Raw genomic sequence first — 26,880 nt, 5'->3', positions numbered from 1 at the left:
TTTCATTACTATAGGGAAGGCAACCTGGAGCAGTTCTATTCTTCCTAGTGCGGTAGAGAGGAACTCAATCACTTTGCCAGCAATCAGAATACATTAATAATAACTTTAATAATAATAATAACTTTATTTATAGAGCACTTTAAAAACAACCACTGTTGCAACAAAGTGCTGTACATGACTAATCATGAACAAAAAATTATTACAAGACAATAAAAACATTAAAAAAGAGAGTAAAAACAATAAAAAGCATTAAAAACACTAAAACAGGAGCAAAGTCTCATGCAGGGTCAAAAGCCAATGAATAGAAAAGGGTTTTAAGACTGGTTTTGAAGATGTACATCAAACAAAATGCGTGCTTCATCCACTTCATACTAAAATTAAGCCACAAAAATCTTTTCCACGTCATAAATGTTCACATTCTTTCACATTCTCTCACAATTTTTCAAAATCAATCCTCCAATTTTGTCAATAGAAACTTGTCAAAATTACATCTCACAAAGATAGAAATCTACCTCAAGCTGTGTACAAACTTGGTCTGGCATACTTTGACCATAACTCTCCAGAAGAATAATTGTCTCCTTTAAGGGTTCGAAGAGCTCATCAGTGATGGTGCGTCGGTCCCTTACAGCCATTAAATGTCCCATGATATCCTCAAGACCATTGTAATCTCCTTCTTTCACCTTTTTGCTAAGTCCTTTATCTGTCATCTTTATAAATTCTTCAAGTTCATTTAGGCTACACAAAAGAAAAAGGCAATTGTATTCACTTATTTACATTATTAAAATTCAAAATTACTAACCACTATCTTGTTGGTTATAAAAATAGTTGATAGCGATTGAAGTTGCTATATTAAAATTAGAAATCCCAAACCACAATGTACAATAAGTACAAGGTGACGCTTTAATGCAGTGACATTTGTACCCAAAAACCCTACAATAATGTGATGTGCACGTTGCTGCTTTCCAAATCAGAAAACGATCAGTTACCTACCTGTCAGTGACATAATGAATGAGATGTTCTTTAAACATCCAGCTCCATTTTTTAATTGTATTTAGCAATGCTATTTTAAATGGCTTAATGTCAATTTTAAACCAATTCTCAAAGATTTTTCCATCCTCAAATTTGTTGATCTGGATATAAAGATTTTCATAGATGCCAATCTGTAAAACAAAATAACAATTTATGATCCGTAACATTGTGGGGTTATTCTTCATTCAAACCTACTGACTCTGGTATGAACAGTTCAAACAATAAATTGTATAAATATTGGGCAATAAATTGTCCTATATTCAATGTTGTTAAATAGTTTGCAGACATTAGATATTTCCCAAATCTCTGCTGCTCTTCCTCTCTGCTGCCTCTAAACTATCCTCCTCTCTGCTGCCTCTAAACTATCCTCCTCTCTGCTGCTCCTCTAAACTGCTCCTTCTCACCTTCCCTTTTGTTCCTTCACTTTGACCTCTTTCTGTGGTTTGTTGTCAGTTTACCAAGAGAAATCACTGTTCTTGAATGCAACATAGTTTCCCAAATTATTACACATTTTTCCTGGAATGTTTTTGATTCTCCTCACTCAGGTTTCTGTGCCTGCTACAATGCACACACAGATTAAAAGGCATGAATTACATATTTTATGATTGTGATGATAGTAATATATCCCTAAGAGACACAAAAAGCTGAAGTAACTCAGCGGGACAGGCAGCATCTCTGGAGAGAAGGAATGTTTTTGGGTCGAGACCCTTCTTCAGAAGAAGTTAGTCCAGGTTTTGTGTCTACCTTTAGTTTAAACTAGCATCTGCAGTTCCTTCTTACACAGTGATATATCCCTCTTTACTTTCCACATTATCTTTCATCTCTGCTTCTCCATTGCTACCCAGACAGCTGGAACCACATCTGGCTGATGACATTCTCATTTAGGTCATTAACTTATAATAGTAATTCTGATTTGTTTTCCCTCTCTGTAGATTCTACCTGATCTGATGGGTATTTCCAGTATTCACATTTATTTCACATTGTCTGCAACAGAAGTCTCACAGCTTCCAGCACTCCTTTCTCTCCCACCCGCTCACAGCCAACATCACCATCATTTACATCATTCAGTCTCGCTGCTTCAGAAAATCTCTCCAGCCTCCCCCATTCCCTGCAACTTTCAATATGCTTGACTTCTTATATTTCCAGATTCTGGTGGAAAGTCATTAACCTGAAACATTAACTCTGTTTTGCTCTCCACAGACATTGCCTGCCCTACTGAGTACTTCCTGTATTACTTCTTATTTCCAGCATAGAACATAGAAAAGTACAGCACAGGAACAGGCCCTTCGGCCACAATGTCTGTGACAAACATAATGCCTAGATAAATTAATCACCTGCCTACACATGATCCATATCCCACCAGTCCCTAAAAGTCTTAAACGCCACAAAGACATCTGCTTCCACCACTACCACCCCTAGCAATGTGTTCCACCCACCCACCATCCTTTATATAAAAAAACTTGTCCCGCACATCTCTCTTACATTTTGCTCCACTTGTCTTAAAGCTGAGCCTTTTAGTCTTTGACGTTTGCATTCTGGGAAAAGGGTTCTGATTGTCTACCCTATCTATGCCTCTCATAATTTTATACACCTTTATCAGGTTATACCCTTAACCTCTGGCATTCCAGAAATAACAATCCAAGTTTGTCCAACTTCTCCTTATACAGTAGCTAATACCCTCTAAGGCAGGCAGCATTCTGGTGAAGCTCTTCTGTATCCTTACCAATACATCCCCAAAGCCTCCTCTGCAATGGGGCGACATATCCCCTTCGGCACTGCTGCTACTCTTGATTCTGTGCTTTCGTGGAGGTGTATTAGTGAGTGATATCCTCTGCCTGAGTGATGCTCCTACTATGGTTGATGCTGTGAGATGTAGAAAAGTACGTGGCTTGAAGTAGTTATGTGAACAACGCCATGGAATAACTTCCATTATCACAAGGATTCCCACTCCATCCCACACTGAAAGGTGACATGTAATTTTGGTCAGCTGAAGCATGGTTTAACTAGTTACCCACTGGTTGTATTAAGTCTATCACCCCAAAGCTCACCTTATTCCAACTACCAGCCTCCATCACACCCTTCCCTCTCCCTTCTCAGTGCAGGCTCTCTCCACTCTACATCCTGATGCAGGGTCTCAACTCAAAATGTCAACCATTCATTTACTTCCACAAATGCTGCTTGACCGCTGAGTTCTTCCAATGTTTTTTTTTCTCTAGCTGACTCCCTTGTGGAAGATCCAGGCAGATGAAGAGTTACCAAAATTGTGCATGCACTGACTGATTCATGGTGGGTTAAGATGACTTAGGTTGAATTGCTCTTTTCCCTTCCTTAGAGTTCCACGTATGTGTTCTGTAATTTCTTCTGTCATATCCAGAATTTGAATGTTTGTGCTCATGTTATAGAGGCATAAGGCATGGTGTAACACATAGCAACAGCAGTCACTGCTTGTAAAGGAGAACTCAAATGTATTCAACTAAACTGTTTTGTTCCTCTTTTAATAATTTGATGACTTTTATACTGTACTGTGGTACTGAGATGTAAACATCATCCCTATACCAGCAGCGAACCTGAATCTGTTTTTGTTTCTGTCACATTCTTCCTTAACCATCCCGAGCTTATCATTTACATGATCCTCCTGTTGGTCTCCTGATTCTCGCTGCTGATTCCCCAGCTCCTCTTTCTGCTTCAGTGAGGTACATTGTCATGAAGGAGTCTGTAGAGAAATTACAACTAGAACGCCCGGACCAAGAAAATAAGGAGTGTAGTAAAGCAGGAATAAATAGCATATGACAGATGCTAGCTTTTAACAAGATTCTGCCTATTATAGCAACCCTGAACTTCTTGTTTCCTGCCTCTTTAATTCACCATCTCATCCATCTGTCTGTAATAAATGTTTGAAAGATGGTATGGAAGAGTTTAATTAAAATGTCTCCCAAGTTTAGGGACATCATTTATGGGGTAACCTAGATAACCTATGGTGGTGTTCTCAGAACAAAGAATGTTGCAACGAGTACCATTATAACCATAAAGGATGTGGAGAGAGGTGGCAGAGGGAACCCATTCCTATTGGTGGAGGGGCAAGAATTAAAGGGACATAGAAGGTAACTAGCAAATCAAGTAAAACTGTGAGATGTAGACAAGCCACAACAAATGGTTTGAAGTAGTTAAGTCAAGAAGGCAATGGAATAACTTCCACTGCCACAAAGATTGTTAAGAAGGGTTTCGGCCCGAAACGTCGCCTATTTCCTTCGCTCCATAGATGCTGCTGCACCCGCTGAGTTTCTCCAGCAATTTTGTGTACCTTCGATCTTCCAGCATCTGCAGTTCCTTGTTGAACAAGATTGTTAAGGACTTGGACACACTAAAGGCAGGAAACATGTTTCTGATGTTGGGGGAGTCCAGAACTAGGGGCCACAGTTTAAGAATAAGGAGTAAGCCATTTAGAACGGAGACGAGGAAACACTTTTTCTCACAGAGAGTGGTGAGTCTGTGGAATTCTCTGCCTCAGAGGGTGATGGAGGCAGGTTCTTTGGATGCTTTAAAGAGAGAGCTAGATAGGGCTCTTAAAAATAGCGGAGTCAGGGGATATGGGGAGAAGGCAGGAACGGGGTACTGATTGGGGATGATCAGCCATGATCACATTGAATGGCGGTGTTGGCTCGAAGGGCCGAATGGCCTACTCTTCACCTATTGTTTATTGTCTATTGAGTCCAACTCCATCTCGCAGACACACATACACAGACGCACAGTCAGACACACAAGCACACACGCACACAGACAGGTGCCTGGAACACACAGCCTAGGGTGGTAGTGGAAGCAGATACAATAATGATGATCAAAAGGCTTTTAGACAGGCACATTGATTTCTGCTCCAAACTGGAGGATGAGACAGATGTTCGGCAGCTGTGGCGGGGCCTGAATGCAATCACCTCCTGCAAGGCGAAATCAGGAGGCAGCTCGAATGTCGGCGAAACATCACTCCCTGACAAGCTCAATGCGTTTTACGCACGCTTTGATAGGCAGAACACCGATGCGCCTTCCCGAGCCCCCATTCGCTGTGATGATATTTCAGTCTCAGTCACAGAGGCCGACGTCAGGAAATCCTTCAGAGGGATGAACCCTCGAAAAGCGCCTGGACCTGATGGTATACCTGGTCGTGTTCTAAAAACCTGTGCGGACCAACTGGCTGGAGTTTTTACGGACATCTTCAACCTCTCATTTCTGAGGTCTGAGGTTCCCACCTGCTTTAAAAGGGCATCAATTATACCAGTGCCCAAGAAGAGTAAGGTGCCTCAATGACTATCGACCAGTGGCACTAACACCTGTGGTGATGAAGTGCTTTGAGAGGTTGATCATGGCGCAAATAAATATCCTACCTCGACAAAAACCTGGACCCACTGCAGTTCGCTTACCGCCACAACAGATCAAAGGTGGATGCGATCTCATTGGCCCTCCACTCTGCTCTGGACCACTCGGACAACAAAAAACTCATATGTCAGGCTGTTATTCATTGATTACAGCTCAGCATTTAATACAATTATCCCCTCCAAGCTGGTTACCAAACTCGCAGAACTGGGTTTCTGCACATCTCTCTGCAATTGGATTGTCGACTTCCTCATTCACAGACCACAGTCTGTTCGTATTGGTGGAAATGTGTCAGCCTCGATAACAATCAGCACGGGAGCACCTCAAGGCTGCGTGCTCAGCCCCCTGATGCACTCACTCTATACTCATGACTGCGTAGCCGGTCATAGTGCGAACTCCATCATCAAGTTCGCTGAAGACACCACTGTTGTGGGACGTATCACTGATGGGGATGAGTCAGAGCATAGAAGAGAGATCGAGCGACTGTCCACATGGTGCCAGCACAATAACCTGGCCCTCAACACCAACAAAACCAAGGAACTGATTGTGGACTTTGGAAGGAGTAGGATGGGGACCCACAGTCCTGTTTATATCAACGGGTCGATGGTTGAAAGGGTCAAGAGCTTCAAATACTTGGGCGTGCACATCTCTGTAGATCTTTCCTGATCCGAGAACACTGGTGCAATTATTAAGAAAGCACATCAGCGCCTCTACTTCCTGAGAAGATTACGGAGAGTCGGTTTGTCAAGGAGGGCATTCTCTAACTTCTACAGGTGCACAGTAGAGAGCATGCTGACCGGTTGCATCATGGCTTGGTTTGGCAACTTGAGCGCCCTGGAGAGGAAAAGACTACAAAAAGTAGTAAACACTGCCCAGTCCATCATCGGCTCTGACCTCCCTTCCATCGAGGGGATTTATCACAGTCGCTGCCTCAAAAAGGCTAACAGTATCATCAAGGACCCACATCACCCTGGCCACACACTCATCTCCCTGCTACCTTCAGCCTGAAGACTGCAACGACCAGGTTCAGGAATATCTACTTCCCCACAGCCATCAGGCTATTAAACCTGGCTCGGACAAAACTCTGAACATTAATAGCCCATTATCTGTTATTTGCACTTTATCAGTTTATTTATTCATGTGTGTATATATTTATATAATGGTATATGGACACACTGATCTGTTTTGTAGTCAATACCTACTATGTTCTGTTGTGCTGAAGCAAAACAAGAATTTCATTGCCCTATCAGGGACACATGACAATAAACTCTCTTGAATCTTGAATCTTGATATGCAGGCAATGGAGTGATCACATAGCAAGCAGAGAAGATTATTTTAACTTGCCATCATATTCGGTTAGATATTGTGGACCAAAGGGCCTGTTCCTGAGCTGTACTGCCTCTTCTTCTCTGGTGTAACAGCATTGACTGGGGCTACATATTATCAGACTAGACAATGTTGAATGGTGACCAGTAGCAGTGTAGAGAATAATGAAGAGATTCACCTGCCCGTCTCATTCCTTCATTCTCATAACTCTTTCCTTCTCATATCCGCCTGCCTCCTTACCCTTTAATTTAAATATATGACTACAATTTGCTCCTCGACCCTCAACCTAATCCAGAAAGTAAGTTCAGTAGTCCAATGGAGATCAAATGTTCATTGAGATGATAGCAAGAGGGAATGATAAGATGGGAATGGCAGTGGAATGAGAATTTTTCCTATTGACATTAAGGATTCCAATTTTGCTCGCAATACCAGCATTTACCGATAAATCCAAATGTTGTAGTGAGGGATTGATCCAAATGGTGGTAAGAATCAACTTTCCTGAGTTGCTGCAATCCTCATGCTAAAAGGTTTTGTGCAATACTGTTAGATTTGGAGCTAACCAAGTGAGAATACAAGATGAACGTTACAATACTGAAGTGGAGCTCCACCTAATGCAACAGAATTTTCCTATTACTTCTGAAATAACTTCATCCAACAATGAAAGTCAAACAAATACAGCAACTGGACTCCAATCAATCACCAACAAACCTAGGCCATTGAGGATTCCACAATGTGAGTAGATTCCTTGTGTTACTAAACATTGGGTGAACATAGGATTGTTCTGGTTTAATATGACAGCATTGATGTCATATCAGTGTTGCATGAGTACTGGTATAACAACATGATTACACTGTACAATGCATACACTACCACTCCATCCAATTCATCAGGTGGAACTTGTCACCCCAAAAATCATGCAAGAAAAATCATTATCTGTTAGTTCCTAGCTCAAAGAGGTTTCTGAGCAAAAATAAAATCATAATTTCATGTTTGTGCATGCATATTAGGAATTATTTCAAATAATGAAAAGTGATGTAACATGGTTTCATTATTTCAATCTATTTTTGTTTTACAATTAATTAACAAATGTTGTTTTTAGCAAGCACTAGTCTTACCTGTTCTTTGAACTGTTCTGTTGTAGGAGGACACTCCGGGACACCTTCATCAGCATGAGTTCCAATCTCCTCTGCAGTTAACACATGGCTGTACTGCAGGAAATGTTTCATGAACTCTGCCCTATCATCTACCCAAAGATAGGAGAATACTTCAAATGAATTCCTGTATTCCATTGCTTTGTTAATGATCTCCAGCACCCTATCCATGATCTCCTGCCGAATATCCAAAAGGTCAGGTATATCTTCCATGTCAATCTGTGAAGAGATGAGCCATTTTTTGTGTTCTGTTTATGGTTACAATGAGTAATATTGCCTTCCTAGACCAGCATGGTTGTTAGGATATTAGATCAGCAATTCCATAACCTCAACAACCCTACTATTTGCAGCTGAATTTAATAACCTTCATTATTCGATCCGCAAGGAGAGAATGTAGATTGTGTCATAAAGTGACAATCTCACTAAGGGAAACTACTTGGCCAAGATATACCAGAGGTGGGGAATCTAATATATATTTTTTTTAAATTGTGTATTTTTCTTCATTACATATTAAATTGAAATTGGCATGTCACCAAAATGTTCAAATCCCCGTTTGCTGTGTCCAAAGTATTTGAGTAAATGACAATATTCTAGAAATATTTCTCCCATGTTGCATGAACCATCTCCACTGATTTGTTAGTGTTGTCTGCAGTTCATTAATAAATTAATTGGTCCCATTCAGGGAATCCAATTTTATTAGTTTTTCTTTCAATTTACATTAATAAATCTGTTCAATGATGTTCCTTTTGAATTTTAAACATCTTAAAATGAGAAAGATGTCCCCTACTGTTAGGTGCAGTATAGGAATGAAAATACACTCACCCCGATTGAGGGCTAGGCCTCATAACTATAAAATAAACCCTGCTAATAAGGTTTCAGCAAAGGTACACTGCGAAAAGCATATTTTCAAATAAAAGATATGCAGCTGGATCTCAAGATGAAAAAGTCAAAGAATCATTTCCAATTTTGCAGTCATCTGAACTGATAATAAATTATAGGATCATAAGGTCTCATTTTCAACTTTTATTGTAGTGAGATTTAGGAAGTGAGCAGATATAGAATTACCTGGTAGTTATCCATGTGAAGATGATCAGCAACTCGCTTAATTTGTGCAGACATTTTGTAAATATCACTTACTAAGCCTTCAACTAAATCATAGAATCCATCAGCAGCATCCTTATCCAGTGAAGGTTTGAATACAATCTCAGGAGTATTTAGAATCATTTGTGACAGAAACAGAGGAGAAGGCTTTAAAACAGCTTCAGTGCTCTCAAAGAAGAACTCCAGAGAACACGAAATAGCATTGAAGAAGCCATCCAAAACCATGTCATCAATATATTCCAGATAGGCCTTCCATGAATCAGTAACTACATCGGCCTTTAGCAGTCTGCGATTCTCCTGTTAATCAGAAAATATAACAAAGTGCATGCTCACATCTGGGATTTAAAATGAAATAATTCTTTCCATATACAAAATAAAGAGTGACTTTTTCATTTTAGGAAGGCTGAACATATAATTGAAAATACACAGAACAAGTACTCCTCTCAAATGTGGTAAAGCTGATATGCGTTGGAACCCAGAGTTGTAATGCCTTCACACATACCCAAGATGTAGCAATTTTTAAAACATTGTGGTTATTGTGGTGAGAAGCTAGTGCTATAAGGAATGAGAGTCAATGAACAGGTCAGGATTGTACATGGAAGTATAATTGCTGCCTCTACATTTCATTCACCTACAGTAACTGAAATGATATAGATATTGTAGACTTATAGCATTTGCAGGTTTTGTTTTATTTTCACTGTTTATCATTTCCATCAGCCACATTGCACCTGGAACAGGAGATTTTTCCAAGCACTGCAGCAAAATCACTTCAAATTAGGCACTTGGCAGATTCTCAGACAGACAGCTTGTGTACAATGCCAAAGGCAAAATCATCTTCGTTGAGGTTGAACCCAAAATATTTGGGCTCCATAGTTTTCGTAGAATTATACTCTTCACTCTTAGGGAAATAACGCCTGCAAAAAGGGAAACATGGACAAGAGGTATTCTCTAAAATTGTTAATTGGAACCAAAGATTATATATGTGAAATGTCTTTGGTACTTACAAAGAAGTGTTGAAATCTTCTCACTAAAGGTGACATGGTTTCTCATCTTAGGGTATTGGTTATTATTGTCTGTTAAGGTTAGAGCTGATGTGACCTCAGAAATGTACTGAAAGGTTAGCTTTCATATTTTGTCAGCAGCAGAGTCTAAAAGCTAATCATTTCAATAACCTACACAGTAACAGTATAAATTGTGGATTTAGCCAGTTAACTTAATAACTTTAAAAGCTGTACCGATTCCAGAAATTATGTATCCTCATGCTTATCAAAGCACATTTCTTTTCATGCATACCTCAATTAAGATGTGTATCGTAGCTCCAGCCTCCTTTATCAACTTGTACCGCTTGGCCACTCTATCTTCTCTGTCATCCAGGTACATCAGATAATCTTTTTTATTATCTTTCCTTGTAAACATAGGACACTCACTCCATGTTTTCATAAGTAATTGTATAGTTCCAACATTCTCTTTTGTTTTCTGAACACGGCTCGTCAGGTCATGAACCATATCTTTCACTCGGATTATGTAACTCCAACAATTTTTGCTCTGCCAGGTCATGGTCTCTTCTCCAGCCTTCAGCTGTGTATCGATGGCTTCCAGCTCACTGCAAATTAGTGGAAGCTCCACTTCCAAGACGGTCTGCTTCAGCTTATTGTACCACTTCACCGTTAATTCCAAAGTTCCTACATACTGAAGCATTTACAAACAGTAAACAATAATTAGCAGGATTCTTTAGCAACAGCGACTTTCCACCAGAGTTGCCTGAAGGACATTCCGAATCAAGAATGAATATAATCAGTGATAAGTCAGTATTTTATTTCTCTTATCAGCTTCTTTACTTTGACAAGTTAAAAGGTATTACCTTCTGTGAATTAATATTAACAATATTTTCTGGTTGGGGTAGGGGAGGAAATAATCACATGCTTCTTTAATCACAATGATGTCATGTGGAAATGACAAGTTGATCATTTTGACTAGGTTTTCACATTCTTGCATATTTATAGCAAAAGTTGTCAAACACTTCCAAGAGATTGACACCTCTTTACAGGATAGCATCCTCAAGTTACTTAAAGATCACTTAACTCTGACATATTTGGATCACAAACTCATTTTTCCAAGGAACTGAAAGTGCCCCAAATGACAAATCATTCAGCTGTGGATTTCTTGATTAAAAGGATATATTAAAGCAAGTGCAACAAATAGCAATGGTTATTAACCAGACTTTATAATCCTGGATTTTTACACAGCGATCTTTAAATATATTCCTTATAAGAAAATTAAACAAATAACATTAAAATCCAGCAAAATACAATTCAAAGTTGTGCTAAAGTCTGACTTTAGTTTAAAATTGGTGCTATCTTTGTTCTAACTAATTAAGACCAGCAGAAATGGGGTGTACACAGTAATGTAAACATTTCGAGCAGAAATTAGAAATGCTAACTGGTCTTCTAAAGTCATCCAACTTGAAAGATGATCTGGATTTTGGGAGTTCTACCCAATGACCAGGCCAGAAGCATCCATGATAATGGGCTTTTGGACTCGTTATTAGGGAGCCTGTGCAGTGCTGTAACCCACTACTGAAGGTGAGTGAAGACATTCAAGCTATTGCTTCCCCCAAGTAAGATGTGCCACAAGAATCAGATAATGGGCAAAAATAACTGTGCCTCAGTCAGGAAATGTAGATATAGCTTCAGAGCCTGAAGCCTGCAATTGTGGGTCTATTCTGAACCTGAAATCCATGACTAAGACTCAAAGTCAGAGAGATGGCAGTTGGAGGCTTGGGATAATTGGAGGAAATAAATGGGTAGTGGTTTGGGGTTAGAGTCAAGAGCAGTGACAGGGTTTTTAAAGTATCCTGCTCCTCCTGGCTCCACAACCAAGTATTTACTCACTTTCTAATTCAGCAGGTGTACAGTAGGCCTGAATCGTCGGAGTGCAGAACTCAATATCTGTTAGAGCAGGGACCAGCTTCATGAATGGATAACTTATGTTCTTCACTAATATAACAAATAAATGCACAAGGCGTGCATGTCACTGATCATCCTTTTGGATTTTAGCAATTCTCATATAGCACATGTAAAACCAGTGCTATACAGTTCCTTTTCTAAACCACAGTCTTCTCAACATTATGAAAGTGCCACTTGAATCCAACTCTTTTTCCACAATGATAGCTGGTAGCTCATTTCAAGTATTAACCAGCTTAAATTTACCTTCACATACTGTGATAATAAAAACTGGTTTCCTAAAACCACACAAAAGGAAAACTGCATTTAAACTCTCTAAGCAAAAGATGAAATTAATTCTTCAATATATTCAGATCCGTAAACGACTAGGCCCTAATGTTTCCTAAAGCAAATAATTAGCTTTTTTTAAAAATTGTGGAAATCGTTCCAGATGTAATTAACGTGACAATGTGACAAATCGAAGGACAATGAAATAGGAGAAATATCAAAGTAAAATAAAACGCAACTCAAAATTATTGTTATTATACATTATTATAATTCTATTAATGTCAATAAAATCCAAATAGTTAGATTCTTAATAGTCATTCATGTAGTTGCTTTCACACTAAACAAGTTTGACTTGCAAAATAAATAGCTTCAAGAGCAAAAGCCTGAGAAATAAATATAAACATAGAAACAAGGTGCAGGAGGAGGCCATTCATTGTGATCATGGTTGAATCGCATATAACTTTTAGAACTAGCCACCCAAAAGTGAACACTTGCATAAATTAAGATCAACAGGAAATGGCAAAGGTTTGGAGGTGGAGAATCAAGGGTTACCATAGTTACATACATGATACTCACTTACTTCTACTACACATAGGCTAAAAAATTACTAATTTGTGGGAAACTGTAGTGGAATTATTCCAATACCGATCGTGTGCTTGCATGGTTCTAAACTTTCCTAAAACCTGTACTATGATGGATTAAGTTAATTTTTTTTTAAATGAGAAAAAAGCACCTGCAGATTTTCAGAAGACACTAATGCTAGGAGACAGGGATCAAACAAAAACATTAACAGCTATTCCACAAAGTCATAAGAGTATAGTACAGCATTAAGGGCATTTGGAGTAAAGTAACTTTTCTCCAGAAATGGATTACTGTATTAATTCTACAGTACATATTAATTGTAAATTAATATTAAATTACAATGTCTGACTGGAAGATAACACTTTTTCAGAAAAGACAAACCTTAGTCAAAGTTTCCCGTTTTTCAAAGAAGGCTGCAGCTGTGTCTGGAATGTCAGATTGGTTCAACATTTGAAGGTATTTCACCTCTCGCAGAACACCAACAAGCTGCAATGTAAAATTCAGAGAGTGCAAAATAGACATGAAATAAGCTACTGAAAAGGAATTTGAACTTGAAACTTCAAGTTTAGATTTTGTAAAAGCATATTTGGAAAAGGAACTTGAATCCGACATGAGTAGATCTCCAGAAAACCTAAATGCCAGAGTTCTCCTATGTTCACCTATGGTCCTGAGTTCCCATGGTCCAATTCAGGTCTCACAGCTCCTAGTCCAGCCACAACACTCTTCTATGGTGGAAAATTCTGTCAAAATGTAAGAAACTCTTGCATTGATTATCAGACCTGTTGATAAAAGTTGACATCTAGGCTGAATCTAAACTTGAAACGGAGTAACATTCTGTTGTGCTGAAGCAAAGCAAGAATTTCATTGTCCTATCTGGGACACATGACAATAAACTCTCTTGAATCTTGAATCTTCTTTCAACTAATTAACTTGAAATAAATTACCCAAAAGGAATCTAAGCTGTAAAACCTGACAACAGTGGTCACCTCCAGAATCATTGAAAGTGTAGAATATGATATGAGATCAACGTACAACACCATGCATATGCTCTTTAAAGGAAAATAAATTCTTGATCCACAGCTCCTTAGTGATGCTGTCAGAAGCTATGTGGCTTGATGAAGGATCATAATCGATGGGCGTAAAAACAGGCCCTTCAGCTCAATTTGCCCACACCGACCAACATGCCCAATCTACACTAATCACACCTGCCAGTGTTTGCATACATCCCTCTAAACATATCCTATCCATGAATATCCCTCTAAACCTATCCTATCCATGAATATCCCTCTAAACCTATCCTATCCATGAATATCCCTCTAAACCTATCCTATCCATGAATATCCCTCTAAACCTATCCTATCCTACCCATCCTAAATGATTCTTTAAATTTGTGACAGCAGAATTATCTTTAATCCTATCCATACAATTCTGTGCTGAATTTATAAAGTAATTCACCCAGATAGTACTGGTCAGGCACAATCACAAATTATTCTAGGGTACAATTTACGTGAGCTTCTTCCTTTATAATGTTGTCAGAAGATCACTAGATTGAGAGAAACATATGTAAATGCCCAACCTAGTTTCAAAGTGAAAGAGGACAATTGAAAAATCTGGTGCTACAATATATGTATTTCTTTAAAAAAAAATGAATCCCAAGGTAAATATACCTGATGGTCAAAGTTCACATTGAGAAAACCAGTTTCACTATTACGCTTGATGAGTGGCTGATCCAGGTTGAACTGGCAGATTATATGGACATTGCTTGCCCACGACAAGTAAATTTGTTCCTCGTACTCATCCAGCAAAGTCAGCATCTCCATATATTTTTGATATACAATCCCAGCTTCTGGGCCTTCAAGGTTTCTAAAGAAATTATTCAACATTCATTACAATTTATTTATAAAACCATAGAAACCAAAACATTTTGATTTACACGTTCTGATTTAAAAAATGTTTTAAAGTATATTGATTGTATTATCATTTACATTATAGATGGTTTATTCAATGTGCACAGTCAATTGTATCATAGAACACAAGAATAAAATCAGTCATAGTCATAATGTCACGCAGCACAGAAACAGGCCCTTCAGTCCATCATGCCTCGGTCAACCATCATGGCTATCTAAACTAATCCCACTTGATTGCGTTAATTCCATATCCCTGCTTTATTTCCTCAATATCTGTCCAATTGTCACTTAAATGTTGTTAATGACTCTGCATCCACCACTTTTTCTGGCAACTCATTCCAGATATCATCTACTTTATCTATGAAAAAATTACCCTCAGATCCATTTTAAACCGCCTCACTTTTATTTTTAACCTTCTCCCTCTAATTTTAGACTAGACATGGGAAACAGACACTGACTTTCTACCGTATATGCCTCTCATTTTATTTACTTCCATCATTTCACTGCTCGAGACCTCTGGATTAGACAACATCCTTGTGAATCTTCTCTAAAGTATCTCTAGCTTAACCACTTCCTCAGAGCTCCATGATTTACGCCTGTACAGCGTGCAAAGAACAGAGGAATTCAGCACCATAACCAAGTAATCGTGCAGGAGATTGAGTCATGTGATTTATTAAAAACTGAACTGTGCAAATAAATATTTGTTTAAACATTTCTACGGAGCAAATATACACATTTTTGTTGCTCATCTTAACAAATTGCAATTCTGCAGTCTAATGGGGGCAAGTATCCCATATGTCTTCTTCACCATGTTATCTACTTGTGTTGCCACCTTTCAGGTTCTTTGGACTTTAAAGTTCCTGTTCCTCTCCCTAGTGTCCTTGCATTCATTTTATCTAACCTATTCTTATTAGCTTTCTCAATGTGCATCACCTTGTTCTCAACAGTAATATTCTATCTGACATTGTCCCACATCTCTTTATCAATATTTAATCAATATTGTTTCAAGCCCTTAGACTATCATCCTCACTATGAATAACACTAATGAGTTTTTGTATCAACAGCAAACCTCCTACATTCACATTCAAATCGTTAATGTGTTTTAAAAAAGCAAGGATCCCTGTGGTACACCACTGATCGCAGACTTCCTAGAATAAAATAAAATCTATCACCACTGCCACCAGGCCCATTTTGGAGAAACAAGGAACTGCAGATGCTGCTTTACAGTAAAGGACACAAAGTGCTAGAGTAACTCAGCAGGTCATGCAGCATCGCTGAAGAATATGGATAAGCCACTTGTCCACGTTCTCCAAGCCAATTTTGGTTCCAATTTACCAACCTTGACATTGGTATAGGTATCGGTTTATTATTATCATGTGTACATTATAGCATTATTCATAGTGAGGATGAAACAATATTGATTAGATATTGGTAAAGAGGTATGGGACAATGGTAGATGGAATATAATACTATTTCTCCAAAATTGAGATACAATGAAAAGCTTTGTTTGCATGTTATCTGGATAAATCATATTATACACGAGTACAATCCAGCAATACACAACATTGAACATGGAACAGTACAGCACAAGGACTAGTCCATGGCCCATAATGTCTGTGCCAAGACCATCACTTATCTACCTGCACATGACCCATATCCCTTCAATAGGTGGTGCAAAGAGAAAAATACCAGAGTGTTACAGCATTATAGCATTACAGCAGCAGTGAAAAGTCCAAGGTCCATAATGAGGTAGTTGGAGATCGGCGCTAAAGCCCAGGAAGACCATTGAGTGGTCTGATAACAGCGAGGACCACATTTGGAGTTACTATCACTTGTATTCCACCCTTACAGGAACACATTGATCCTTAATTATCTCTTTTTCACTTTTAAATGATTCCCAATGATTGGATGGCAGCCACAATTAGCTGTTCTCAGTTTGCTTTTGCCTGAAGTCAGCCTTCCACCAATACATGACATTCATTTATTGATTTATTAAGTTTCAGAATGGTTATGGTCACTCTCTCCACCGATACTTCAATCACTTGAAGGCTGACCCAAAACATTCCCTCCTCAATTGCTTCTTAACTAGCTCAGTTCCGCCTGCACTTTGTGTTTTGTTCAAGATATCAGCATCTACAATTCCTTGTGACTCCAACCAGTTGCTCAACTAAATTCATGAATGCAAAGTCCAGCATTGCCCCTTCTCTAGCACTGGCTGAAGACGCTCTCCAGGACACATTTAAACATTTCAAGCTCCTTATGCTTTTCACACCGAGACAATATCTCTTCAAAACTCGCAAATTAGGTCCCCTCAGTGGGACAGGCCCTTTAGTCTCATTTCTATATTGAACTGCACTTCACTGCTCCTCCTCTCCACCCCAACTGTACATCTAGCATGTAAAGGCTGCTTCTCACGTTGCGAGTTGAGACAAGAGGTACCCCGAGTGAAAGACTCGTGGTTGTGTACGAGATTGCAAGTGTATGATCAAGAGTTTAACCGAGTTCCCACGGGTATGACAAGTTTGCCGTTTACTTGTCATTTCTGCGATGTTCCAAGTTCGTCTCCCGAGTTACTCTTGAGCCAATCCTGATTGAAGGTTTGTTTTAATAAGCAACAGTGTTATGTTTTAATAAGCAACAGTGTTAAAGAAGACCTCTCCATCCTGTGGCTTTGTTTTAAAGATAGAATTCAGAGCGGCCGCATCTATTGATGTGACCTACAAAGGGAAAATGTGCACCATCCAGTGCCAGAGCAGTAATACTTAAGATTTGTTTGAAACACACAGGTTTGATAGCTTTTAATTGAATTTACTGCCATGTCTACACACTGCGGGGAGACGGGAGATTAAATCTTTGAATGTGGACGGATGTGCACATCAGATTGTTGTGAGACGGAGCTCAGGGTTCACCTCGGTGTTGCTTCGGTGCCCAGGCGTGAGTTGAGAGTTGAGATGGAGAGAGGTTGGGGGGGGGGGGGGCGTCATTAATCTGTCTGGGGTGACATGGCTCTTGGGTTAGGCTGGGATCATTCTCTGCGGGGTGATCTTAGTGCGGGAGACAAGTGTAGGATAGGTGTACTGACTGTGTGGGCAGAACTTTGGAAGTGATTGCCCACCAGTCTCAAAAGCCGCTGTGTCTCCCTGTCCCTGGGATAGTAGGGGGCGATCAAACAGCACAATACTCCCCTCTCCCTCCACGCCAACACGAAGGGCAGCGATCCCAAGGCTTTAGTGTCAGAAACAGCGGGCAGGCGACAATCACCTGCCATTACGCGAGAGAGATCATTCACTGTTGTAGGTCTCCTTTGCACGTCGGTGTTTCTGTCTTTCTCCACTCATTGTTGGCCCTATATATCACCACCCCCACCTACACCCCTCTGCTTCTCGGCCATGTGTGTGACCCCTTCCCTCCCCTCTCCAGCTCCCCACCCATTGCACCGGCGCGGGGGCTTTGCACTGTCTTCACGTGGACGATGCCAGCAGGTCAGTGCCAGTCGCACCGGGGCAGTCGCTCCCTTCAGTTTCCCAGGGGGTCGGGACGGGACTGGAGTTGGGAGGGAAAGGTGGGGGGTGGGGGGGTGGGTGGGTTAGGTGAGCAGGAGAGTGGGATTGTTTGCAGTTGCAGAGGGAGGGGGCAAGGGCGGTACAGTTCCCAGTCTCAGCTCCTGTCCAGGGGGTTGGCCGGAGACGTCAAGACCAACGGGACACTGACCCCCAGGCCCACTGCAAGCACGGAGAACCCAGAGGCCAACAGCCAACGGCAACTCCAGCCCAGCCCCACTCCAACTCCAGAGGAATCCGCTCCACGATGGGCCGCTACGGCGACAAGTGGCAGTTCGCCCACAGCCCGAGCTGCGCCCCCTCATCTGCCACCCCAAGAACAAGACGTACCTTGCACACCATCAGCTTCTGCCCCTACGGGGAGCGTGTTCCTCTGGAGTTGGAGCGGAGCTGGAGTTGCTGCTGGCTGTGGGTCTCTGGGATCTCCGTGCTTGCAGTGGGCCTGGTGGGCCTGGGGGTCGGTGTCCCGTTGGTCCTGACGTCTCCGGCCACCCCCCTGGACAGGAGCTGAGACTGGGAACTGTACCGCCCTTGCCCCCTCCCTCTGCAACTGCAAACAACCCCACTCTCCTGCTCACCTCTCCCCCCCCCCCCACCCCCCCCCCCCCCACCACCACCTTTCCCTCCCAACTCCAGCCCCGTCCCGACCCCCTGGGAAACTGAAGGGAGCGACTTCCCCGGGGCGACTGGCATCGACCTGTTGGCATCGCCGACGTGAAGACAGTGCAAAGCCCCTGCGCCGGTGCAATGGGCGGGGAGCTGGAGAGGGGAGGGAAGGGGTCACACACATGGCCGGGAAGCAGAGGGGTGTAGGTGGGGGTGGTGACAGATAGGGCCAACAATGAGTGGAGAAAAACAGAAACACCGACGTGCAAAGGAGACCTACAACAGTGCATGATTTCTCTCGTGTTATGGCAGGTGATTATCGCTGGGAAACTGAAGGGATCCACAATCTGCTGCTGCCTGCCCGCTGAGTTAGAGTTCCCACGGTAGACTCACGATACACTAAGGTAAATGCACGGGCCACTACGTTCTTACAAAGAGTTAAAATGTTTCAATTCTTAACCACAAGAGTAAAATTGACTCGTGGAAAATTTCAAACATGTTTGATTTTTTGCAAGTCGACAAGTTACACGAGTACCTGCCGTTAGCGCCACGAATCTCTAAGTTGCGTCCACGAGTTTCGTACGTTAATCGTACATTATTACCACGAGTTTTAACTTGGGTTACCTCTTGTGTCAACTCGCAACGTGAGAATCAGCTATAAGGAATTCCCTCACAGAATTATGTTAAACCTCCCCAACAGCCCATGCAAATCTCCCCACAGGATATTAGACTTCTTCTAGTTCCGATAGTGCCAATCCAGCTTGTAGAGCTCCTGGCTTCCCCAGAAACAATCACAGTGATATATAAATCTGAAGCACCTCCTGGAGTGATGTTGAATGTCCCAGAAGTTATTGTTATCATGTTTCACCCCAGAAAACAGTCCATTTTCAATTAGATAAAACTGGACTCGTTTTCTAATCTAGTTTTGAATTTTTTGTCCAGGTTTCTTCCAATGGTCTCTCCAAACCCCCAGAGGCAGCGGGCTTTTCAACTGGGTACAGGCAATGTTGTCAATGTACCAGTGCCACCCACCTGCTCCGGCCACTGAGTGTAAATACCCACCACCCATTTTGAAGCAAGGCGAGGGGGCGGGGGATGGGGGGGGGGGGGGAGTTGTTCCCAAAGTCTGCATTTCTCCCATAGTCAATGTTACTAAAACAGATGATGTTGCCGTTATGTAGTACTATTAGTGGGATCCAGCTGTCACAGGCTGGGTCCACAAATGGGGGACGTCAGGAAAAGTAGGGGGGAGGGGGGTTGGAGAATTGGAAAGGGAGAGAGAGGGGGAGAAATTGATATGAGGGGACAGGGGTAGTTGAGAAGGGGGAGAAGAGTGGAGCGGGGAGAAGGGAGGAAGAGGGGGGAAGGGAAGAAGGGGGGGAGAGGGGTGGTGAGAAGAGTAGGGGGAGTGGAGAAGGAGGAATGGGGCAGGAGGGGGGGGGGGGAAGAGGGTAGTTCAGTCTACACTCACTGAATCCATCCCTGTGAAAACTTAGAGATGGTGATTGGATCTAGAAGCGGAACAATACATCTGTAAATAAAACTGAACGACTCAGACATCTTTTCATTTGCACAATTGATTTTATTGTATTCCTTTTTTAAATTTGAATATATTAATATTTAAAATCCATGCATTGAAGGAAGAATATTTTACAGCCCATCTGTGGCCCCTAACCCTAACCTTAACCCTAACCGGGCGTCACCGGCAGGCAGGTCAGCATGTGACAGGGCGCACGACATGAGGAGAATCCCAGATGTCGCCCCTGGATTTTGAACATTCCAAAATCCATGGGCTACAGGGAGACATCGCTCGTCACCTGCGTGTCACGACGCGACAATGTCGCCCAAGTGGGACAGTTCCTTTAGGCTTTAAAAGCCTCAAGACTGAAAATATATAAAACTTGTAAATGCAGCTTCAATAAAGTAATAATCATAGCAGGAAGTTCTATGTTAATTTCTCCAGTCGATGTCATGATTCACCGCCATCAATGCATGAACAGAAGTTGCAGAAAATAAAATGGGATATCATATCTAATTAACATTCTTTAGAATTGATGGGACACTGAATCCTAGGCTCCAAGGATTCCTGATGCTGCCAGTGTGCAGCTCTTCTGGATCATGGAGTCATTGATGTTATCATTGTGAGCAGGTAGGATAGGAAAAATCCATAAAGCCAGTGCTATCAGATATTCTATCAGTCCTATCTATGCATTGACTCTCCCACTGACCGATAGTTTAAGCATGTCTTCAAGCTGTTTCATAACTTTGTGGTGTGTTGCTATGTACACCAGATGGTGATCATCACATTTAAAGGATACCAATAGATCAGCTACAAATTGTGCTTTTAAGAAAGGAGGTTAGCTCCAAAGTGTAGGTATGTTGCAAAGCCTACCTGAAGCGTCGCTGAAAATCTGTCGCTGCGGGTGTGCGCGATTTTGGCGCCGTTTAGAGGGGGGCGGGTTTAAAACGCGATTTTCTCTAGGCTGTTCAAATTGAAGATGTTCAGCCTAGTTAATTATTAACGAAAAATCGCTGGAAGACCCCGTCGCAAAAGCTATTATTAGTTTTAAAGGCCTCGTATAATAGTTATAGTAGTTTAAAAATCAATCTCTAAACCCGCGACCACCAGCAGCTGTCAGGGTCGCATAGAGCAAATAATAGAAGGTAGGCTGCTTATTTTTACATTAAAAAGGGCTTCTTAAGATCCCTTTATACAAAGTGTAATATTGCGAGTAGCTCATTTTGGGCCCATTATATCCCGCAGTATTTTTCTGGGCATTTGAGGGCACAAATCTACCGCAATGTGAACGTTCTAAACCAGCGTGTTCACAGGATCCCACTAGAAAGCTGATTTAAAATGGACTTTAATTTACAGCAATTAAACACTAAATTCCTTCCATTTGGCCTATAAATTAATGCAAATGAGATTTAAAAATCATGTTTAATTGTGAATTATTTATGAATATTATTTGGACATAGGCTATTTAAAAATGTTAATCATTTATTAAGAAATGGATAGATGTTTAGATCTAGTAATTGAAGTTTGAAATTAGCTACACTTGGGTAACTAACTAATTATATGCTTTAATTTCAGGTCATCCAAGTAAGATTATTTTATATTTGTTTCAGAATGGTTCAATCTACGATAACTGAAAATTTCATTCAGTTCTCTTAATTTTTAAGAAGGTTATGGGCTTTTGACTGTCCACGATCACAGCTTTTTTGTTATGTCCATAGAAAATCAATAGGGAACAAGATGCTAATTTCCGAGTATGAAAATGGCCATAACTTTTTAAATACTTGAGATATGAAAGTGAATTAGGTGTCAAATTAAACTTCTTTTTATGCTTTATCTGATGGGATAAATTACAGACTTGATTTTTAAAATCTCAAAATTTTGTAACATTGCTACAAAGTGTGGCAACTTACCGATTTGAGGAGGCTGCACTTCTGAAGGAAAGAGTTCACAGATGCAAGAAGTAAAATACGTTGAAAGCTCCATCAATAGTGTGTCTTTAATGACCTCTGGAAACCTCGAAAGTTTGACTTTACAGCCAAATTCTAGAATATAGCGTTTGCGATAAAGCTAGCATTGTGTCAGTCAATTTGCATTCAGCAAGACCTCAAACAGTCATGTGATATTGTTCTCAAAAGGGATAAATGTTGGCCAGGTCAATGGATAACTTTCCTTAAAACACTGGTGGGGATTTTTGCATCCATCCAGAGTTTGCTTAATGTCTCCTCCAAAGGGCAGCACTGCTGATGAATGCAACACTTCCCGCATTGAGCAGTGAGGAATAAGTGCAAGATTTTGAGCTTACGTTTCTCAAGTGGGTCATGAACCCAGAACTTTCTGATTCAGAGGGAGCACTGCTATTGAAATCAAATAATATATAACTTGAGCAATTTTTTTGAAAACTTTTGTTTGACATATATAAACTGATAGGGAAACAATTGCAGCTCAACATTGAATTATCCGGGGTGCGAGATTGCATGTGGTCCACCCTGTTTCGACTAATGCAATCAACCCGACGTGCACAAACAAATAGATCAAATAGAACAAGTTGATCCTACAACTTTACGCAAGAAGAATATTGAATTATCCGCAAACATATTTCATATCTACAGCACAGAAGTTTACAACTTAATGCATAAAATTCATCACACTTACGTGTGGTAAATAAGCTTGAAATTTGACCATGGTATTTCAATTCTTTCCTTAAGTTCTTTGGCCCACTTTAGATTCCCTGAAGTTGGAGGCATGTTCTTGTTTAATAGTGGAGCACGTTTGTCTTTCTGCATATCAAATTTAAAGACATCTATTATATTATCAATAGAATTGGTGAACAAAAATACTTAATTAAATTAATATTTTCATTATTTTCTGTAAAATATTTCATTAGTTACTAAATTAGTTAACTTCATGGTTTAGAGGGATACAGGCCAAGTGTGGAATGAGTGTAGATCAGCATGGGCAGATCAACATTGGCAAGTTTGGCCTAAGGACCTGTTTCCCTGCTGTATGACTTTATATGTCAATGTGTTTTATATGCAAACCACAAGAAGGAATGAATGATGGAAAAAAAAACACAAAAAAACCCCACAGACTGACAAATGGAATTACATAATGTTTTGTGATAGGTATTAATACAACAGGCATTCCACATTTCTTAGGGTGCTTTCACTGAATAGATGGAAGGTAAATGGCAAATGAAATGAAGATTTCTTCTTAGCTATTACAGCTTAAAACTGGTGTGTCCTTAAACATTTTTTCTTTGTAATTTCCATATAAGCAATTATAGAAGCTGATTCACAGAAAAATAGAAAATAGGTGCAGGAGTAGGCCATTCGGCCCTTCAAGCCAGCACCACCATTCAATATGATCATGGCTGATCACCCAATATCAGTGCCCCATTCCTGCTTTCTCTCCATATCCCTTGATTCTGTTAGCCCTAAGAGCTATATCTAACTCTCTCTTGAATACATCCAGTGAATTGGCCTCCACTGCCTTCTGTGGCAGAGAATTCCACAGATTCACAACTCTCTGGGTGAAAATGTTTTTCCTTACCTCAGTCCTAAATGGTCCACCCCTTATTCTTAAACCATGACCCCTAGTTCTGGACTCCCCCAACATCGGGAACATTTTTCCTGCATCTAGCCTGTCCAATCCTTTAAGAATTTTATAAGTTTCTATGATATCCTCTCATCCTTCTAAATTCCAGTGAATATAAGCTTAGTTGATCTATTCTTTCATCATACAGTATGTCAGTCCCGCCATCTCGGGAATTAACCTGGTGAACCTAGGCTACACTCCCTCAATAGCAAGAAAGTCCTTCCTCAAATTAGGAGACCAAAACTGTACACAATGCTCCAGGTGTGGTCTCACCAGGGCCCTGTACAACTGCAGTAGGACCTCCTTGCTCCTATGCTCAAATCCTCTCGCTGTGAAGGCCAACATGCCATTTGTTTTCTTCACTGCCAAATGGGAAGATACAAGGTTTTATGGTTTCTTAATATTCTGGTCTCTTTAATTTAATAAGGTGGAATAGACACAGGAACACATTGTAGTAAGAGTGGCACAGTTGGTAAAAATACCATCTTACAGTTCCAATGACATAGGGTCAATTATGACCCCAAGTATAATGTGGAGTTTGCAAGTTTTTCCTGTGACATGTGGGGATTTACTCCAGGTACTCTGGTTTCTTCCCACATCCCAAAGATGCTCTGTTTGGTAGGTTAATTGGCACTATGGTAACCAAGGTAAACTAGCTGTTTAGGATACAAAATTAGCATGGTGGGAGGGTGATAGTTGAGGACTGTTTTCAAGTTTGTAGGGTTTTGACCAGGATGCTGCGTCCCCTGTTTGTCATATATGTTAACGATTTGGATAAAATGTAAGTGACAAGTTTATTAGGTTTGCAGATCACACCAAAATTGAAGATGGTTGGCCAAGGTTACAACAGAATGTAAAGCAACTTCAGGATACAACTTTAAGGCAGAGATAAATAGATTCTTGATTAGTACAGGTGTCAGCGGTTATGGGGAGAAGGCAGGAGAATGGGGTTAGGAGGGAGAGATAGATCAGTCATTACTGAATGGCGTAGTAGACTTGGTGGGCCGAATGGCCTAATTCTGCTCCTATTACCTGAATTTATGACCTGACAAGAGAATATGTATCAACTGGAAATAATCAACAAAATCGATTCAAAGGAATGGCAAAGGGAATTTAACTCCGACAAGTGTGAAGTGATGTAGTTTGGGAAGTTAAACGAGGGTAGAGCATGCATAGCAAAGGCAAGGCTTTGGATAGTATTATAGAATATAGAAATCTAGTTCCCAGAAAGTAGTGACACAAGTAGATAGGGTGATGATGAAGACACATGACATATTTGCATTAATCAATAAAGGCACTGTGTACTAGAATTGAGTTGCATGTTACAGCAGTACAATACATTGGTTGGACCACATTTGGAGTATTGTGTGCAGTTCTATTTACCCTGCTATTAAAAGGAGAAGACTGAATAGGCTGGGTCTGTTTTCACTGGAGCAAAGGATACTGAGGGGTGACCTTGCAGATGTATATAACATCAAGAGGTGCATTGATAAGGTAGATGGTCATAGTCTTTTTCCCTATTTAGGGCAATGGAAAACTTGTGTGCATTGGTTTAAAGTGAGAGGGGAAAGATTTAAAGGGACCTGAGGAGCAACTTTTCCCCTCACACATAGGTAGGTGGGTATATGGAATGAGCTGCCAGAGTAAGTGGCATATGCAATTACAATATTTACAAAGCATTTGGGCAAATGCCTCGATAGGAAAGCTTTAGAGAGATATGGGCCAAATGCAGCCGAATGGGACTAGTGGAAGTAGGCAACTTGGTTTGAATGTTGTAGAATATGACTATAAATTGCTCTGAACCGGAAGATTCATAACATAGAAAATAACCCTTTGGCAACGTTCCAAACCAACCATCAACCTCTCATTTACTCTAATTCTACATTCATCTCATTTTCCCACATGTGTGAGAAAACTGGAACATTCAGAGGAAACATGCAGTCACTGGAAAAATGTGCAAACTCCTTGTAGACTGCCCCCGAGGTCACTGATGAACTTTGTGAGGTCATAGCTCTGTTAACTGTGTCACTATCTATCCTAATGTGTAGGTGAGCACTTGAAGAGCCATAACCCACAGATCTATAAATGGAATTAAGCAGGTCCATTCTTGGCTGGAAAGGGCACTCAGCACCATGGTCTATCACTGCACCATAAATTTATATTATTTTTATTACGCAAGCCTGTACATTATTATGGGGAAACAAGGGGTGGTCTTGCAAACATCCACATTCCCAAAAGGAATAAAACAAAATAATCGACTCTACCATTCAGTAGTTGACATAAAATTAAAAAATATCCTTGGTTGCTCCAGTTAAATGTTTAATGGAACTGACTTCAGGAAGTATAACATGCAGCTGCTGCAACATGTCAGCATTTGACAAGTAATTGAGCAAGAATTTCCTCTCTAATTTCCTCACACACAACCAGAACAAGGATAACTTAAAGAATAGTTTGTCAGAAGTTATCCAGACCACTCTGTGGATACCCCATACAAAGGTTTAGCCAGATCTGGTTTCATGCCTGCATCTACTGAGTGTATCAATTTTGTGGGTGAAACTTGTCAGGGGCAAATATAACAAAGTCTGATTGTTCAGCAAATTGCCATGAGATCAGTTCTTAAAAGGGAGTCCTCCGTATAAATGGTAACATTGATTGCAAATAAACATCTTCTATTTAACATACCCGTTCCAAGTGTTGATCGTATAAATATTTACACCTGTCCAATTCTTGATCAAACATCTCGAGCAGAGTAAAATACTTCGGACTAAAAATCTCCATAATGGTAGATCTCTCCAGAAATGCACCAAAGACTGCAAGAAGCTTTGAGAGAAGGCAAGTAAACATCAGTGAATATTTTTTATGCTTTCATGCATCACAGCACTACAACCAACCTATAAAATGTACATATTG

General features: G+C 40.6%; 1 protein-coding gene across 1 annotated transcript in view; it reads right to left on the bottom strand.

Annotated features, from left to right (window-relative positions):
• The window catches only part of dnah11 (dynein axonemal heavy chain 11), a 317,498-nt gene that overhangs the window by 242,481 nt on the left and 48,137 nt on the right, over positions 1 to 26,880 (bottom strand). The window contains exons 10-18 of the mRNA XM_033046160.1: positions 26,653 to 26,790; positions 23,029 to 23,153; positions 14,452 to 14,647; positions 13,166 to 13,270; positions 10,266 to 10,661; positions 8,937 to 9,269; positions 7,836 to 8,090; positions 991 to 1,160; positions 513 to 735 (exon numbers count right to left, since the gene is read on the bottom strand). Coding sequence (XP_032902051.1) covers positions 513 to 735; positions 991 to 1,160; positions 7,836 to 8,090; positions 8,937 to 9,269; positions 10,266 to 10,661; positions 13,166 to 13,270; positions 14,452 to 14,647; positions 23,029 to 23,153; positions 26,653 to 26,790 — 1,941 coding nt within the window. The remainder of the gene's footprint in view (positions 1 to 512; positions 736 to 990; positions 1,161 to 7,835; positions 8,091 to 8,936; positions 9,270 to 10,265; positions 10,662 to 13,165; positions 13,271 to 14,451; positions 14,648 to 23,028; positions 23,154 to 26,652; positions 26,791 to 26,880) is intronic.

Source organism: Amblyraja radiata, chromosome 2 (genome assembly GCF_010909765.2).
Source record: "Amblyraja radiata isolate CabotCenter1 chromosome 2, sAmbRad1.1.pri, whole genome shotgun sequence".
Taxonomy (NCBI): Eukaryota; Metazoa; Chordata; class Chondrichthyes; order Rajiformes; family Rajidae; genus Amblyraja; species Amblyraja radiata.
Note: the sequence above shows the minus strand (reverse complement) of the source record. Positions and strands in the feature narration are given on the sequence as shown.